This window comes from Acanthochromis polyacanthus, chromosome 4 (assembly GCF_021347895.1).
Source record: "Acanthochromis polyacanthus isolate Apoly-LR-REF ecotype Palm Island chromosome 4, KAUST_Apoly_ChrSc, whole genome shotgun sequence".
Taxonomy (NCBI): Eukaryota; Metazoa; Chordata; class Actinopteri; family Pomacentridae; genus Acanthochromis; species Acanthochromis polyacanthus.
The window spans coordinates 19,860,252-19,876,292 of NC_067116.1; the positions used below are offsets into that span (position 1 = coordinate 19,860,252).

At 40.5% G+C, this 16,041-nt stretch overlaps 1 protein-coding gene across 2 annotated transcripts in view; it reads left to right on the forward strand.

The window, feature by feature from the left end:
- Positions 1-16,041, forward strand: part of raver2 (ribonucleoprotein, PTB-binding 2) — a 119,230-nt gene that overhangs the window by 88,509 nt on the left and 14,680 nt on the right. Inside the window, exons 11-16 of one of the 2 annotated variants that reach the window (XM_022204531.2) lie at positions 1,297-1,658; positions 4,928-5,036; positions 6,190-6,371; positions 7,260-7,370; positions 7,753-7,854; positions 10,490-10,708. In XM_022204531.2, the coding sequence (XP_022060223.1) occupies positions 1,297-1,658; positions 4,928-5,036; positions 6,190-6,371; positions 7,260-7,370; positions 7,753-7,854; positions 10,490-10,708 (1,085 nt within the window). The remainder of the gene's footprint in view (positions 1-1,296; positions 1,659-4,927; positions 5,037-6,189; positions 6,372-7,259; positions 7,371-7,752; positions 7,855-10,489; positions 10,709-16,041) is intronic. The other variant, XM_051947600.1, reaches the window with a different exon arrangement.

Consider the following 16,041-nt stretch of genomic DNA (forward strand, 5'->3'; position numbering starts at 1 on the left):
TCCTGATTTTGCTTTCCCACAATTAAAATATACATAAAATTTCTCTCATGATTATTGTTTTGGACATAATCCCACAGGTCTGTTTGGTACTAAACGACATTTTGTTTTGAAGAGAAAAGCTTATAAACCAAGCCTGAGACAACCTGTTTAAAGCCGTCCATATGTCTCACTATCCCAAAGAGCATTTATATTTTCCCAGGTAAATCCAGAGATAAGGTATTTATTTTGACAATAGTTATGTAAAGCAAAAAAACTGTGTAAACACAAAAAAAGAGAGTGGTATACTTGTACAAGCAAATGCAAAGAAGCCTCAATCACAGTAAATGTAGGATGGAAGGCTTGTTCCTCTAAAGACTGCTGAAAAACAGTTACAGGAAGCTGCAGCCGTTTTACAATTCAAATGTGCAGCTGAGAAAAGCTGCAGTGTTTTAAATGGAAATGATATATCACAGAGCGTGCGGGCACAAACACAAGCGGTTATGCATGTGTGTGCCATTGCATTTGTGGGTGTGTCCCTCTTTGATTGTGTGTATGGGTTTGCAAATTTATGTATGTGTGTGTGTGTGTGTGTGTGTGTGTGTAATGTGGGGCTTGAATCAGTGTGTCTCTGCTGGGAATGTTAGCTTAAGGCTTGTTAGAGCTGATTCTTTTATTGTGCTGTGGAGGCCATTTGTCACAGCAATATTGGATTTATAATAAGTGTGATTGTGTGTGTGTGTGTGTGTGTGTGTGTGTGTGTGTGTGTGTGTGTGTGTGTGTGTGTGTGTGTGTGTGTGTGTGTGTGTGTGTGTGTGTGTGTGTGTGTGTGTGCGCGCGCGCATCTTTAATTTATGCATTTGTGTATGTTTTTTGTGCTTGTGTTTACGTATGTGTGTACATATTTGTGTTATTAAACCCTGGAGTGAGTGAAATATTGGGAGTGTGGAGCTAAGTGCTGGGCTGTAAACAAACATGATAAGTGATGATGTATGAGCAGGAAGCACATTCTCAAATATTACTGGCTCTACAGAGACGGTCAGGCTGAGCTCTCAGTTTCCAGCCGTCTGAGTGATTCGTCTCTGTCTTGTGGAGACAGAGATTCTGATGGTCATCAGCAAAAGCCATTTCACATGTTTATCTGGCATCTGTCCTCACCTTGCTTTCATTTCCTTTCACTTACTCTGTTTCTATATGCTATATTTTACCTCCTTCTTATCGTTCCAACTTTAATTATTCCTTTCCTCCCACTTTCTTTACTCTTCTCTTCTTCCTCTTCATTTTCTTTGATTTTCTGGTTTTTGCTGTATCCTCTCTTAGAGCTGGGCCAGGAGTCAGTGCCAGCGTCTACCCACAATGCCACAGTGGTGGTATCGGCAGCAGGTGTGATGCCGTTCCTCCAGGGTCGAGCTGGAGGAGTAGATCAAACCAGCGTTCATTCCGTGTCCACGACCCCATCTGCTTCCTGCTCTTCTTCCTCCTCTTCCTTGTCCGCCTCCACCACCTGTGAGAGGCAGCCTGCACCTCCGGGGACGATGGTGAGCTCCCAGCCGCAGGGACAGAGCTATGCCTTGGGTATAAGTAACTCGGGCTTTGGCCCCCCTCCACCTAAACTCCCTGGAGGAGTGTATACATCAACAGGCCAGCACAACAGCTCAGATGGCTGCCCCCTGGCTAGCATGGTGAGCACAGTGAACTAAACCCATGTGCTAACAGCAAATATACACACCTCTAGGTGATATAACCCCACTGTCCCCTCTCTGCATCTCATATGAGTCTTTATCACCAGTTGTTTGTCTGAAACCAGCAATTATGACACTGTCTTGCTGAGTTTGCTGGTTATCTAATTGACTTTTACTTCAAGCAATGTAAAGTCAAAGAATCCAGAAAATCTGGAGTCGGGTAGGTAGATGATGTTGCAACGCAGAGTAAAGGCCAGTGACTTGTGTATCACACTGGCACACAGGCCAAACAGTGTAAATGTAAAAACAGCCCTTTACAACACAAAGTACCCAACGAAAATGATGACAACGACATCACATCTCATTGCCAAAAGACTGCCACTATAAAACACAAATTCATTCACTTGGTTGTGCGCATGAAGCAACAATAAACACAACAGCTGTGGGCGTGGTACCAAAGTTTCAGGTCCGTCATCTGGGTCCTGGAGGCCACCACTGATTCTTTGCCCTGAATACACTGGAAAAAATGCCCGTCTCAAAACAAGAAGAAAGAACTTATTCTACGGAACTGTTACCTTGAAATAAGTGAAAAAATCTGATAATGGAACAAGTGAAAAATGGCTTGATAAGATTTCTTAAAATAAGATATGATATTTAGAATATTGAGATCTTAAAATTAGCTCGGAAAACTTATTTTAAGCTCTATTTTACCAGGATTGTCAAGCTTAGGTGTCTTAAAATAAGCCACACATGAGAAAAAAATAGCAGTTTTTCACTCAAAAATAGACTTTTGCTTTCATGTAACCTCCAAATTTGAGATGTATTAAACTTATTTTGAGTTTCTTTGTAAAGTACAACTCAACACAAGATAATTTCAGGATTGTGTGACTAAACAAGATATTTAAAATGCATTGTCTTAAAAGAAGTCCCTCCATCTTGCTGAAATGTCACTTGTTAGGTGAATTTGTCTGAAATCAAGTGGGATGAGACATTTTGAGTAAAAATAAGACAAATAGACTTGGTAAGATTTTGAGTTTTTGCAGTGTATTTAGAGCTGAGCCACTTTCTGGTACCTCAAGGTAATATAACTAAGAGAAATTTAACATGGAGCAACGGATGGAGAAGAAGAACATGTTGTACATTACAAGATGCATTCAGCCCATGGATGTTCTGCAAACAGTAAAGTTACTTTTTACATAGTTCCCAATGTATTTATATTTCTGCGCAGCGATTGGTCCAAAAAGAAAACTGCAGTTTGTATGTCTTTAATCAACACAAGTGCACACACAGATCAACAAATCAACTTTAATGTCTATTGCTTCTTTTACTTCTCCCTCATGCCGTAGACTTTCTATTACACTTCTATGAAGATACAGTGCATCATGTTGATGCACTTGGACACATCGTCAGTGAAGTTTCCTCAGGTCATTGGGTGTTTTTTGATCTTTGAACATCTCCCACTGTCACCCAGGCGACCTTGCCAGGGTCACCTAAGTCCAGGTCACACCACACCACTGATGGGTATCCACTATCTAACATGTTGTTCTATCTATCAGAAGGCGAGTATTAATATGACTCATTCAGATCTGAAACGTGTTGGATTCATGCATAAATCTTGCAGGAGCATTTTTCATATTTCACTGAATGTAGTCAGGGATTTTGTCGGAACAGTAATTGACCCATAGATTGTCTTTTTGTTGTGAGTCAGAGTCAGATTCTTTTCATCTTACTTTAATAAATTCCTCCTGCATCACACAGCAGCAGAAGCAATGAGAGCTTGCTTAAACTGAGATTATGAGCCTATTAATTCATGTCTCCCAGCAGCGGCAACTTCAATATCTAACGGTAAAAATGTTCTATACTTCTATACACCCCAACCCAACCTGTTCCCCCCAATGTCTGACTGAGGATTGTACCGCTGTGCATATATCATTGTATAAAAAGTTTGCATTCATAAGAGATTCAAAGCTTAGTGGATTGAAAACATATTTTTAAAACAAAACCTTACTTTGTTTTATTATTCTTGTTCATGCTCATATCTAATTTCAAACTTCATATGCGAGTCATACAATCCTGGAATAAAAAGTCTTGTAAATTGAAAAAAGTAGAACAGCGCAAAGTCATCTGTTTCTTTGCTAAGACAATCAAAGGAGAGTACATTTAATGAAAAAATTAGTGCAAACCAGAACAGTCGCTGAAGCATTTCCAAAAGTTGACAAATGTAGCAGGAGTAGATAAGTTGCCAACAGCACAGTCTGGTTGATCTGTAGAAAACTGAACAACAACCACTTTTATTCTTTTGTCTGTTTAAAAAAAACAATGAAAACTTTTCTCTGTGAAAAAAATACGGCCTTTGGTCTGTTGGAAGTAGTTCAAAGATTGGGAGACTGTGATGGGCAATTTCACTATGTTCTGGCAATTTAAAGACCAAGCCATTGATTGCTTGATAGAAAAATAAATTGATCCATTTCTAATGAGTATAGTTGTTTGTTGTGGTCCTAAGCTTCTCTTTCTTTCCACCCTTCTATCCATCTGTCTCCTTTGGATAGGGTATTTACTGCTGATTTAGTCTCATCTGGACCTAACCCCACTGAAAATACTCACTATCCAGGGAACATATGAATAAACAGCCGTAGTCCCATGAGGATTCTTCCTTTGGGAATGCTTTTCTGTCTCACCCATATTTCCTACTCTAGTATGTGGCCTTCTGCCTGCCTGCATCTCTGCCTCCTCAGCCTTCTCTCCTGCTCAGGCAGCCAGAGCCCACCTGTCTGCTTTACCTGCATTTCTTTTCTCCACATGCTGAATACCTGTCCACTTCTGCGTTCACCTACATCTCCTGGACTGGGAATGGATTAAATGCAGCACCGCCGTGCTACCATCATCATCCATTAGAAGTCAGTGTACAGAGATAATCACAGTGCTGAAGTTCTTAGGGGAACTGATTCCCGTCCCAGCGCTGTCTTCTCCACAGCTTCTGTAATGGAGGGAAAGTGTAATTAATGGAGGGAACAATCTTTGCAGGTTTCCACGGCCTCCTCAGCTCTTTGGTAGCTCATAAAAGTCAACTTTAAAGCCTTGTACGGCAGTAATGCACATGTAGTGTGAGGATAGGAAGGAAGCAAAGTGGTGGAACAGCTTAGGTCAGTTTGCTCCCTCAAAAAATATAAAGATTCAAGGTAGCTTTCTTTGATGTGCAGCTCCTGATGACAGCAGTGTGAATAATACTAATTAATACTAATAATTTAAATCCTTCTGTCTCCTATCAGGTAAACAGCGGTCAGAGTTCTTTGTTGGGGGATCCTCCTAAAGAAGTGAGGCTACCCTCTAATCCTTACCTAAACCTGGCCAGTGTCATGCCAGGAGTAGTTCTGCAAGGTAAGCACACAAATGCACAGTCAGTTAAGGCATTCCCAAATGATCATAATGTATATAAATTATATTTGAGCATTAAGCTAACCTGTGTAATTCTTGTCCAGTGGGTAAAGTATGTGTATTACATAGTATTATACATAAAGTGGTACAAAGATTGTGGTAAAAAAAAAAAAAAGCTCTTAGATTGCTCCTTCATGAATTGAAAGCAGCTGTAGTCAGCATGGATTTGCAGTAGCATTGTCACTGATGATATGAATCAAATGTTCAAAGCACTTTTGCAGCAATATCGATTTTATGTGCTGTTGATGCACATGTCCTTTATGCCTCACACATTTGTAGCTCAACATGCCACTTCCTGTATTGCTGTGGCCTCATCATAGCTTCGAAGTTCTAACAGGATTGACTGAGCAAGGTTTATCTGGATACATACCGAATATACACGAATAAACTTTAGAGAAATAAGTGATATTTTTCAAGTAGTTTGAGCCTCAGTTTTTCTTGGCTTGGGCTCACTTTTCACAGTCACATGAAATCCTACACCTCTATGAAAACAGCACAGCCATAGCTGGAAGTAGAGAGAACTAAAAATGTCCTGTCCTTGACACAGTTCTATTGTGATAAATCAGGGGGAAAAAGTGGCAAATGGTGGCTCTTCATACTATATTCTACTATATTCATTTTTAATTTGTATCAAATATCACAATTTTAAGTTTAGATGTGGATCATTTTCTGGACAAAACTGCATGTCACCGATGCGTAGTTGAAGGAAAGTTGAAGATCCGACAGTTTTCTGTGTTTTTACAGTTTCTGTCTCTGATAATTGCTGTAATTTTGCTGTTTTTTTTCCCAAAGTGACACCTTTCAAGCAGGGTTAATTACGTTTCTGTGATTGTTTTTCTCCCACATCTTTGAGTCACCACTGGCATTCACTTCAGATGTTGCTAATCCCAGCTGACTACCTGGTTATGCACAGGAGCAAGCTTTTCGTAACATCTCTATCTACTAGTCATTAATATTGGATACTTTTATGATAGGAGTTCACTGAAGGAGTCATGAAGCACATTTTTAAAATCTTGCTTCCCATCTTTGTAATTGAACCCACACTGTTGTAATTTCAACACACTGTTTCTCTGTGCTTCCTCCCATTGTTGCTCAGGGTCAGTGGGGAGTAAACCACAGGGAGGACAGCCTGCCTCTGGGGTGTACGGCAACTCGGTTGCCCCCGTGGTCTCCCAGGCATCCGGCTCCTTCTCACACAGTGCGACAGCTACAACCACGGCCCCATACAGCACTGATACCTCCACTGACTACAGCCAGTACAACCAAGCCTACACCCAGGTACTGCACCACATGCAGATACACTACACAAAGGATACAAATGAAGAAATGTCTCCATAGATACATGGATGTGGGTCTGCGTGTTCACATTTGTGTTCACAAGTGTTACTAGACCTAAAATGTGTGAGAGAGTGATGGCAGCTGAATAGATGGATGGATATGAAATGAGTGGATGGATGAGGGCAGCAGTGACAGAATGAGCTGTAACTAGGAGAGGCAAGGAGGTGGAAGGGATGAGAATGGGTTTGGATATTTGGACAGACAGAGTGAGAGTGGATTTGGCAGTGAGCGCTGTGTGTCTCCATCTGTCCCTGCTCCCCTCCTCTCTCCCAACACTCCACTCAGAACAAGTCATGAAGCCCCCCTTCTGGATGTTTGTCTGCACTTATCATCCTCCCATCCTTTCTTTCTTTCTTTCACTTTTTTTCCCCTCCATCTCTGCTCCTCTAGCAGCAAGTGACATATCTGATATTTGCAGGAAGAAGCAAACCCAATTTTAAATGTTAATTACAATCTACTCATCCAAACAAATGAGTCATGATTAGATAACCAATAAAACGGTCGGTTTAATTTGTGTGGAAAGACAAGACAAAGGAGAGGAACAGGAGAGAGCCGACGGCAGGAACAATAGTTAATGAACGGAGAAGACACAGGAAGACAGAGAAGGGGGCAAAAACCAGCAAGGACCAGAAAATTACAGAGAAAACAGCATTTGTCTGCTCCACCCACCCTTCACCTGATGTTTGCTTGTGTGTGTGTGTGTGTGTGTGTGTGTGTGTGTGTGTGTGTGTGTGTGTGTGTGTGTGTGTGTGTGTGTGTGTGTGTGTGTGTGTGTGTGTGTGTGTGTGTGTGTGTGTGTGTGTGTGTGTGTGTGTGTGTGAGACGCAGGAGGCCATGCAGCAGTGGTACCAGCACTACCAGGCAGCACAAGCTCATACGTACAACACTGCTGCTCCACAGGACAACACAGCCACAGAGTACAGCAAGGAGCACACACAGGTATCGCACACACTCATTTGTGTCAGTGGGTTACACGTTTTGTTGTCTTTTATTTTATTGCTTCACGAAAATTTTTCAGATATCTTTTTAAAAAGGAATCTCTGAACGCTTCACTTTCTAGTAAATTTGTGGAGAGGACAACTCAGAATTTCCTGCCTCTAATGCAAAGTGAAGGGAAAACACAGGGATGCAGATCAACTAAAGTTCATCCAAATAAGGAAAAATAAATCAATCAGTGCTTCTATTAAAATATATTCTTTAGCAGAATCTCCAGTTCTTTGCATTTTCTTATTTGTAATAAATACAGATAGATTCATGGATCTTTAATTGAAAAACTACTATAAATCTTAAGTACAATAACTGTTACATTCTTGTGTTGCAGACTCCAGCAGTGTCCTCCTATGGGGATTACAGTTCGTACATGCAGGCTGTCACTCAGTACTACTCCCAACCTGCAACAGCCAACCAGGCCTACGCAAGCAAGGTAGAAACATGTGCCACATCTGAGGCTACGTCCATATTAATATGTTTTCTTTTTCAAAATGCATAACTTCTGCAAAGTTTACACCAAGCATCCACGCACTACTCTGACAATTTAACAGCAGCTCCCAGTCTATGTTTTGCATGTTTTCCAGTAACAGTTCTACCTCGTCAAGGGGATTTCTTTGTACAAGCAAAGAAATCTCTGGTCCCCCAACCCCCTGCTTCATGTTCACACCGTCATGTGTGTGCCCAGTTTGTATGAACACATAGACAGAGACGTCTTCTAAAATGATCCTAAAAAGCTCATCTGCACCTTTTCATTTAAAACTGAATTCTCAAGGTCTGAACTCACACTGGTCCTCAGCACACACGACACACTCGGTCCCTGTATCCATTCACTGCAGTTATCAGCATGCATCAGAGAAGCTAGAGAGCCCAGCTTGTGCAGGGATGAAGGATTTGACACAAGTTAGTCATTTGTTTCCTTGAATTAGTGATAACTGAGCACAAATTATTAATTTGAGGGTAAGAGGAGCCCATTTAGAAAGTCCACGACCTCACACAGAACATTATTAAAGCAAATTCTGCTGCCACTCCTGTAATGTGCACAAAGTCTGATTAGATTTTTTTTTTTAGTTTTCTTTAATCAAGACGCATGCAGAACAGGACTTTATAAAGTTTAAAATTCACGTTGCTGGTTCTCTCGTGCATTTTTTAAACTATTTCATGATATCTTCAAACCCAGTGTAGTTTGGCATTTCTCTTCTGTTTTTCCTTCTTTTTTAAGTTTATTGGCTGCCACAGATACAAGTATAGCTGCAGTATATCTGACTCTTATCATTCCAGCTCCACCCGCCAGGCTTTATATATAAAAAACAAAACTTGGTACAATCTGACTTGCCTGAAAAAAGCACTCTGTCCTTCAGACTGAGTGTAAGCCAGCCCTCCGAGCTAAACGCTGGCATTTACATACCGTTTGTCTGCATGTCTGCTTGGAGAGGGTGACCTCTCTGTAAGACACTGATACCCCGTTAGAGGGAACACATCACTCTGCACCTTGCAGCTGATACCAGCCATCCCCACATGCCCAGAACAGCCAGGACCAGGCTTATCTGCTGCTGCTTGAAGCTGTGTGTGTGTATACTTGTGTTATTCGGTTGTTACTAGGTTGTGGGGACATAAATCTGTTCTCAGTGTCACATAGTGGGGACAAAAAGCAAGTCCCCATGATGTAAAACATCAAATTTTGCATGAACACTTCCTTTAAGGCTATTGTAACGTCTAGGTTAGGCAATTAATGGTTGGTGCCGGTGTCCAGAATGAATGAATGTATGTTAGTGTAATGTCCTCTGAAGTGATGGAAAGATAACTGTGTGTGTGTAGTGTTTGCATGAAGATGCCACCATGTCTCTTGTTGCATTACATTCTGGCCTTGTGAGCTCACTGCTGCTGGAGAAATTGATATCTTGGAGAAATGATATGACATGAAGTTTTGGCAATATACTGAACTGAAAATACACAGAGATGACATGTGGTATTCAGAAATGACAACAACAGCAGTAGAGTGGATGAATGAGTGATCTGTAGTCGACACAAGCTTGTCTCTTAACAGCCACTAGAGCAGGGGTGTCAACCATCCAGCCTGCGGGCCAAAAGCGGCCCTCCAAAGGGTCCAATCCGGCCCGTTGGACGACTTTGTAAAGTGTAAAAATTACAGAGAAGACATTAACAGCAAATTGTACATTTGTAAAACTGTAAACTGAAAATAATTTCTAGACCATGACAAGTTGTTTTGAACACAAAGTGAAATACTAGATTGTTCATTGTTCTTGTGTCATTTTGTGTCTCGTTTTTGGAATATTTTGTCTTGTTTTTGTTGTTCTTTTGTCTTGTTTTTTGTCTGACTTTTGCCGTTTGCCTTTTTTTGTCGTTTTGTCTCGTTTTTGTCGTTTTGTGTTTCCTTTTTGTCTTGCTTTTGTCTTTTGTCTTATTTTTGTCATTTTGTGTTTCTCTTTATTGTTTTTGTCTCATTTTTGTGATGTTTTGTCTTGCTTTTGTTGTTTTTTTGTCTTTTGTTGTTTGACTTTTGGCATTTTGATCATAAAGTAAAATAGTATATTGTTCAGTTCCAGATACTTGTGACTAAATGTTTTGTGTCTCTCTAAACACACTGTGATCTATAAATTGTAATGTGTAAATGATAAACTTTTTCAAATTTAACTTATTTTTCTTAACAAATTTAAGGTTGTTCATGATGTTTTGCAAAAAGATAGTTCCTTTAGAGTGACCACTTCCAGAATGTACTGTTTTGCACTAAAACAAGTGTTGTCTTTATTTATAGGTTGTTATGCTGTGATTTTACTGGTTCAGCCCACTTAAGATCAGATTGGGCTGAATGTGGCCCCTCAACTAAAATGAGTTTGACACCCTGCACTAGAGAGAAGACAGGTTAACATGAAGCAGTAAAAGACAACAGTACATTTTCTATCAAATCATGAGCTGCATCGACACTTGCACAATACCATGCCACCTAACAGCTAAACAGAACTAAACATAACATTTTTCTCATAGTCTTGATGAGTTGTGTTTTTTTTTTCCCATCTGAAGCTGGACATTTTCTGTATGCTTTCTTGCAGGAGGTAGATGTGTGTAAGCCTCTGGGAGTGTCTCTGCATGCAGTCAGTAACGGTGCAGCTCCTCCACCGGCCGTCCTGCCTGCTGCCGCTGTGCTGCCGGCCTACAGCACCCTGCCTTTAATGCCCAGCTTCCTTGGGGCGCCACACCCGGCGGCAGCCACTCCGAGCCCTGTCACGCATGCACACACTGCCGCCACTGACTGGAACACCTACTACTATGTAAGTAGAGAAAATCCACTTTGTCATAGAAGACATGAAATCTTTAATAGTTCTCTCAGTGAAGCTGGGAGAAACATCCTTTTTATTGTTTGCTTCAGCTAAAATGACACAATCCAATAAAGTGCAGCTAAGGACTTCAGAGTCTCTCCTCCTAGTGGGCGGTACTGGTTGTTGACGGTGGAAATCTGTGGGATGGGATCACTGCTCACCTTGTCGAATATTTTAGAGAAGCCACTTCTGCATGTCTTTATGTGTAATAAGGTCATCTTTAACACAGACACACCCTGTGGACAAAGCAGTATGATAAATATCAGTACAGACTATTGTTTTACTGAGGCTGCCAGGCGTTAGAGTGAGATTTGGTTTGTGTGGGATGCTGACAGGGGGTCTGGGGGCCTTTCCCCAGAAAATGTTTTAAATTATCGATCCTATTTCCTGCGTTCTGGTGTAATTTAAGAGCATTTTGCCTGTTAAAATCGTATTGTAGAGATAACATTAAGGGATGATTAAAAAACATTTAGCTTAAAAAAAAGTAGGGAAAAAAAACAGAGCAAGGACAGGCAGTATTGAAAATGGTTATTCATGTAAAATATGGATGAAAGTTCTGTGGCTGGACGTGCACAACACATTTCATCAATATATAGTATGCATAATTGAAATAACTCCAGCAACCACTTATAGCATTTGTCTTGGAGGATTCTAATGCACACACTGAACAGCTTCAAGTTGACCACATCAGCCAATTAAACAATAAAAGTGCTTAACCAAAAACCAAACATATCTTCATAACTTAAAGTATCCATACCCTGAACAGAATTACAATCAGACACTAAACTCTGTCCCACAGGAGCAGGGTGACATGGACTAAAATCAGGACTAAACCAGGTCTGACTGGACCTCACAGGAGCAGGGTGAATAACTTATTAACTAGGCCCAAAAATAAATAATAAAGACTGTAAACTCAGAATAAATGACACAACTGTAAACAGGAACAGGAAAAGAACAGGGAAATATTAATTCTTGTGAGCCATGTTGTCCTCCCTGGTGGCCTTTTTTGAAGCCTTGATTATCTCTGGGGTGGGTTCCCGTTTATGGCATGGCTCCAAACTAGCCATTTTAATAGTCACAATAGAGGACAGTATTCCCTCAAGAGCAGGGCTCCACACTAACTTTTTGTCCTAGGAGCACAGTGGCCCCTAACCCAAATTTAGGGGCGCACATCGAAATCCACTTGCAAAGCAGATATTCACATTTCCTCACATTTTCACTGGATTACTGATAAATACTTGAACAATAAAAGAAGAAAATATATTGTTTTCAATTCACATTTTATTGTGCAGCAGTTGACACAACATAACAAGAAAAGCACTCAGAGAGCGCAGTACTCCTCCAAGGCTACTCAGTTGACGTATCATTTCCGACTGATGAAATCTTCAAAAAAAAAAAGACCTTGTGCTGAGCACAGGCATGTGTTCTGCATGTGCACGTTATGTATTTATACCGAATCGCGTGTAAATTACCCTTATAAAGGTCTGTTGATCACTTCATCAGTTCTGACAAGCCGTCGTTTTGCTAGTGTGAAAATAACTGTTCCCTCCAAATTTTTATGTTAAAGGCATATTTTTAATGTTAAGGGCTTTTATTTTGTCACCATTCCAGCGGCACAGGAAGTGTTTCTCTAAGAAGTGGTTTCTTGACATGCAGGGGTGGATCCAGATTAATTTTAGTGGGGGAGGGCACAGGGGGGTACAACAGATATTTTGGTTTAGAAGGAAGACGACTAGAAGAGCAGGTCTTTAACCAGCATCCCTAAAATCCATGGAGTCGGCTTCAGAGAAATGAAGGAAGGTCAACTTTTATCAGCCTCCATCCAGATCTTCAACTTGATATCTTTACTTTGAGATTTTTAGCACCACAAATCTTTAGTATCACACTTTATTATCATTTATTAGGACTTTAATGGAATCCACCAGCAGATTTAGTTTTTGTTGACAAACTTTATTCTTGTCATTGTGGGACTGCAGGATTTAAAACTGTTCCTTCTATTTGACCTCATATTTATTAGTTTTAGTGGAGAAAGTTATTTTAATTGTCGATTAGTCTTTTATAAACCAAATAATAAATTGCATTAGTCAAGAGGTTTAAATTTCTTACTTTGTTATATTTTAAATGACAAAAAATATTTTTTAAAAAGCATCTTGAAACAATTTGACCTGTAATTGGCGTTATATAAATAAAATTGAATTTAAATTGTATGTATCTTGTAATGTTGGAGGAATTCAGCCGTATATGTTGGAAAACACATTTTCTTTGTCCATTAATCTGTTGATTGTTTTCTCCAGTAATTCAATTATTGCTTTGGTTTATAAAATGTCAAACCCAAATATATTCAATTTACTGTCATAAAAAACAAAAATATTTTCATTCATGATGAAGGAATCAGGCAGTTTTTCACTTTTATCTTAGTTTAGTCAGAAAGATAGTTGATAATGTGTGAATTGTTGCAGCTTGTGAGCCATAAAAGGTTTTAATCTTTGGGGCCGAGTGTCAGAAAACATTTAGAAACCAACATCAACAAAACACTCAACAAAGATTTGAACATCATTAAAGGGAACTCCAACTTTTGCATGACAATGTCTAATTAAAGGACATTTATTTCCAACGTAAATGTGTGACATTCATCCTCTGGAGCTTCTCTTCACATCGTCTTCCACCTGGACTGGTTTGGTCTGGAGCATGTTCAGAGAAGACTTGACAATGAGCTTATTTTGAAGAACCATCTCAGACTTTCTGAGCTTCAACACCTATAGCAAAAAGCTTTAACAAACAACTCAAGAGATCCAGAAGTTGGAGAGAGTTAGCTTTAGCTGAGCCTAAGAACATGTGGGATGCTAACCTAGCAAACATTTCAGACTTTTCTCTGTGAATTCTGAGAAATAACTTCCTATTTAATGACAGAGCTACACATCGGAATGCAGTCTCATTAAAACAGACTCTAATTCAGTGTCATCCATCCATATTAAAGTGCAGTTACCCAAAATGTTTGTTGCATGAGCTCCAACAAAACCTGTCCAGGTAGAAGGCCACTTTGACAAACAGGAAGTAGAAGATTCCAAGCAGATTTATAGAAGGGGGAACCGGACTGCACTAAGTGTGGTCGAGTATAGAGGGGTGTTTTGTGGGTCTTTAAGGCTGATGATTATTAGTGAGACATTTGGAGGAGATACTCATTTGCAGTAAATTAAAATCTTGGAGTCGATGGCGTTTTTTCATCCCAAAGGCTATACTATGATGTTTTCTAAGAGACATACCATGCTACTCTGTTTGTTCTGGCCCTGGCCGCTGCACTCCTCCTCTGTTGTTTTCTGGATTGTACTCAGCTGCATGCCTTCGTCCACCCGGCTTCCGTTGACTCATCCCACCTGCCGTCTCTGGAGCTGAAGCTGGATTGGAACAGACCAAAGTACAGTCCAATCACGATGCCAGCTGCCTCTCAAAAGGCTCCTTCATCTGGTGGCACTTCTTCTGAGGGGAAGCTGAGCTTCAGCAGAACTTTGGAGATGTGTTCCAGTCGTTGGTGGATGTGTGGGGAGATAGAGAGGGACCTGTATTGTTCAGAAAGGAAAACAGGGAACCCACTGGTAGTTTTAGTTTAGGGTGCTACTGCGGTGTGTTTTTGGGTTTTAAGAGGTGAACAGGAAGAGTTTTTTTTGGTATTGATGATCTTTAATTTTGTTCCTGGTTGGAATGCCCATCAATGGCAACGTGATGTTCACTTTTAGTTCTGTTTATTTTTATTTTACTAATATCCATTTGCTTTTAACCCCCTCACATGTTGTGTTGTTGTAAACTTACTCTTTCAAATAAATACTCGTCTAACCCTCTGGAAACCAGCATTTCAACGGTTTTGGGTTGCTCCTCACCTACTTCAGACAGCCGGGACATAACATTTTGTGGACCAAAGGCTATACTGTGACGTTTTTTGGACAACCTGCTATACTGTGGACGTTTTCTGGACCAAAGGCTCTACAATGACGTTTGTTGGGCGACACGCTATACTATAGGCTTTTTCAATTGACATATTACTATGACGATTTTTGTTTTTTTGTTGTTTTTTGGCAACATAAGAATATGAACAGTTTTAAAAATTACTATACTTTTACTTGTGCAATGAAATATTATTCTGTGGCATTTTTTAGACGACATATTAAACTCTGATGTTTTCTTGAATGACATACTATTTTGACAATATACGACACTGACATTTTTTGAACCACATATACATGACAATTTTAGGCAACATCCTATCATTTTGCACTTTTTGAACCACATAATAATCTATGGTGTTTGTTTTTTTTGCCAACATGCTATACTATGAACTACAGGCCATACTATGTTATTATTCAGCCTCACATTAACCATTGCTTCCTTAGAGGTAGGGCAAATCAGTCGAGTGAAGCCCAGTGGCAGAACATTCACCACAATCCACAGGTATCAGAACCCCAGATGAAGCTCAAAAAAGCACAGATTAACCAACGGGCATGAGGCCTGAGCCCATCCAGCCACAGACAGAGCGCAAGTAGGGACAGTTACGTACTGAGAAACGGCCATAGTGTTCTTACCGCAAAGGTACAAAGCTGCTCGTCTTCTCCTCCAGCATCAGGAAACGTCTTCAAATCCAAACAAAATACAATCAAAAGATCAAACTAAAATCATTGGTGCATTCAGGTTCAGTCGGACAACGAGGTTGCGTTCAGCAGCGTCGGAAATCATAATATCAGTAATGTAAATTTCCAACAAAAATTTTGGGGGGGGACACGGGGTGGCCAATCAGATCACAGGAGAAGCCACTGCCCCCTCATGCCCCCACGGAAGCTCCACCACTGCCCAGGCAGTGCTACACACAGGCTTTCAAACAGGCGTGAACTAACCGTGACGTCACCAGTTGGTTTCAACGTAGAGAAAATGAAGCCCGGATTTTGCTACTTCCTGGTCGCCATTTTGGATTTTTTGGAGCCAGTGACGTAAAAAGCGTCATCAAACAGACTGGACCGGAGAGCAACTAGGGGCAGGACCAGTCTATGGGTGGGCCAGACTGAGAGCTGAAGACTCTCTTATCCCGCCCACATTTTACTGCAGAGGCTTCTGTTGCTGCTTTTGGAATAAAAGGATCTGTCAATCATTCCAGACAAGACTGTCTATCAAGTATAGCCACGCCCCCTGGCTCCGCCAACTTTAACGATTTATTTAAAATTCAGTATTGATTTATTTTAAGATCGGCCACCTGATCTCTCATTTTGACCATGAAAACTAACGGGAAAAAAATCCTGAGC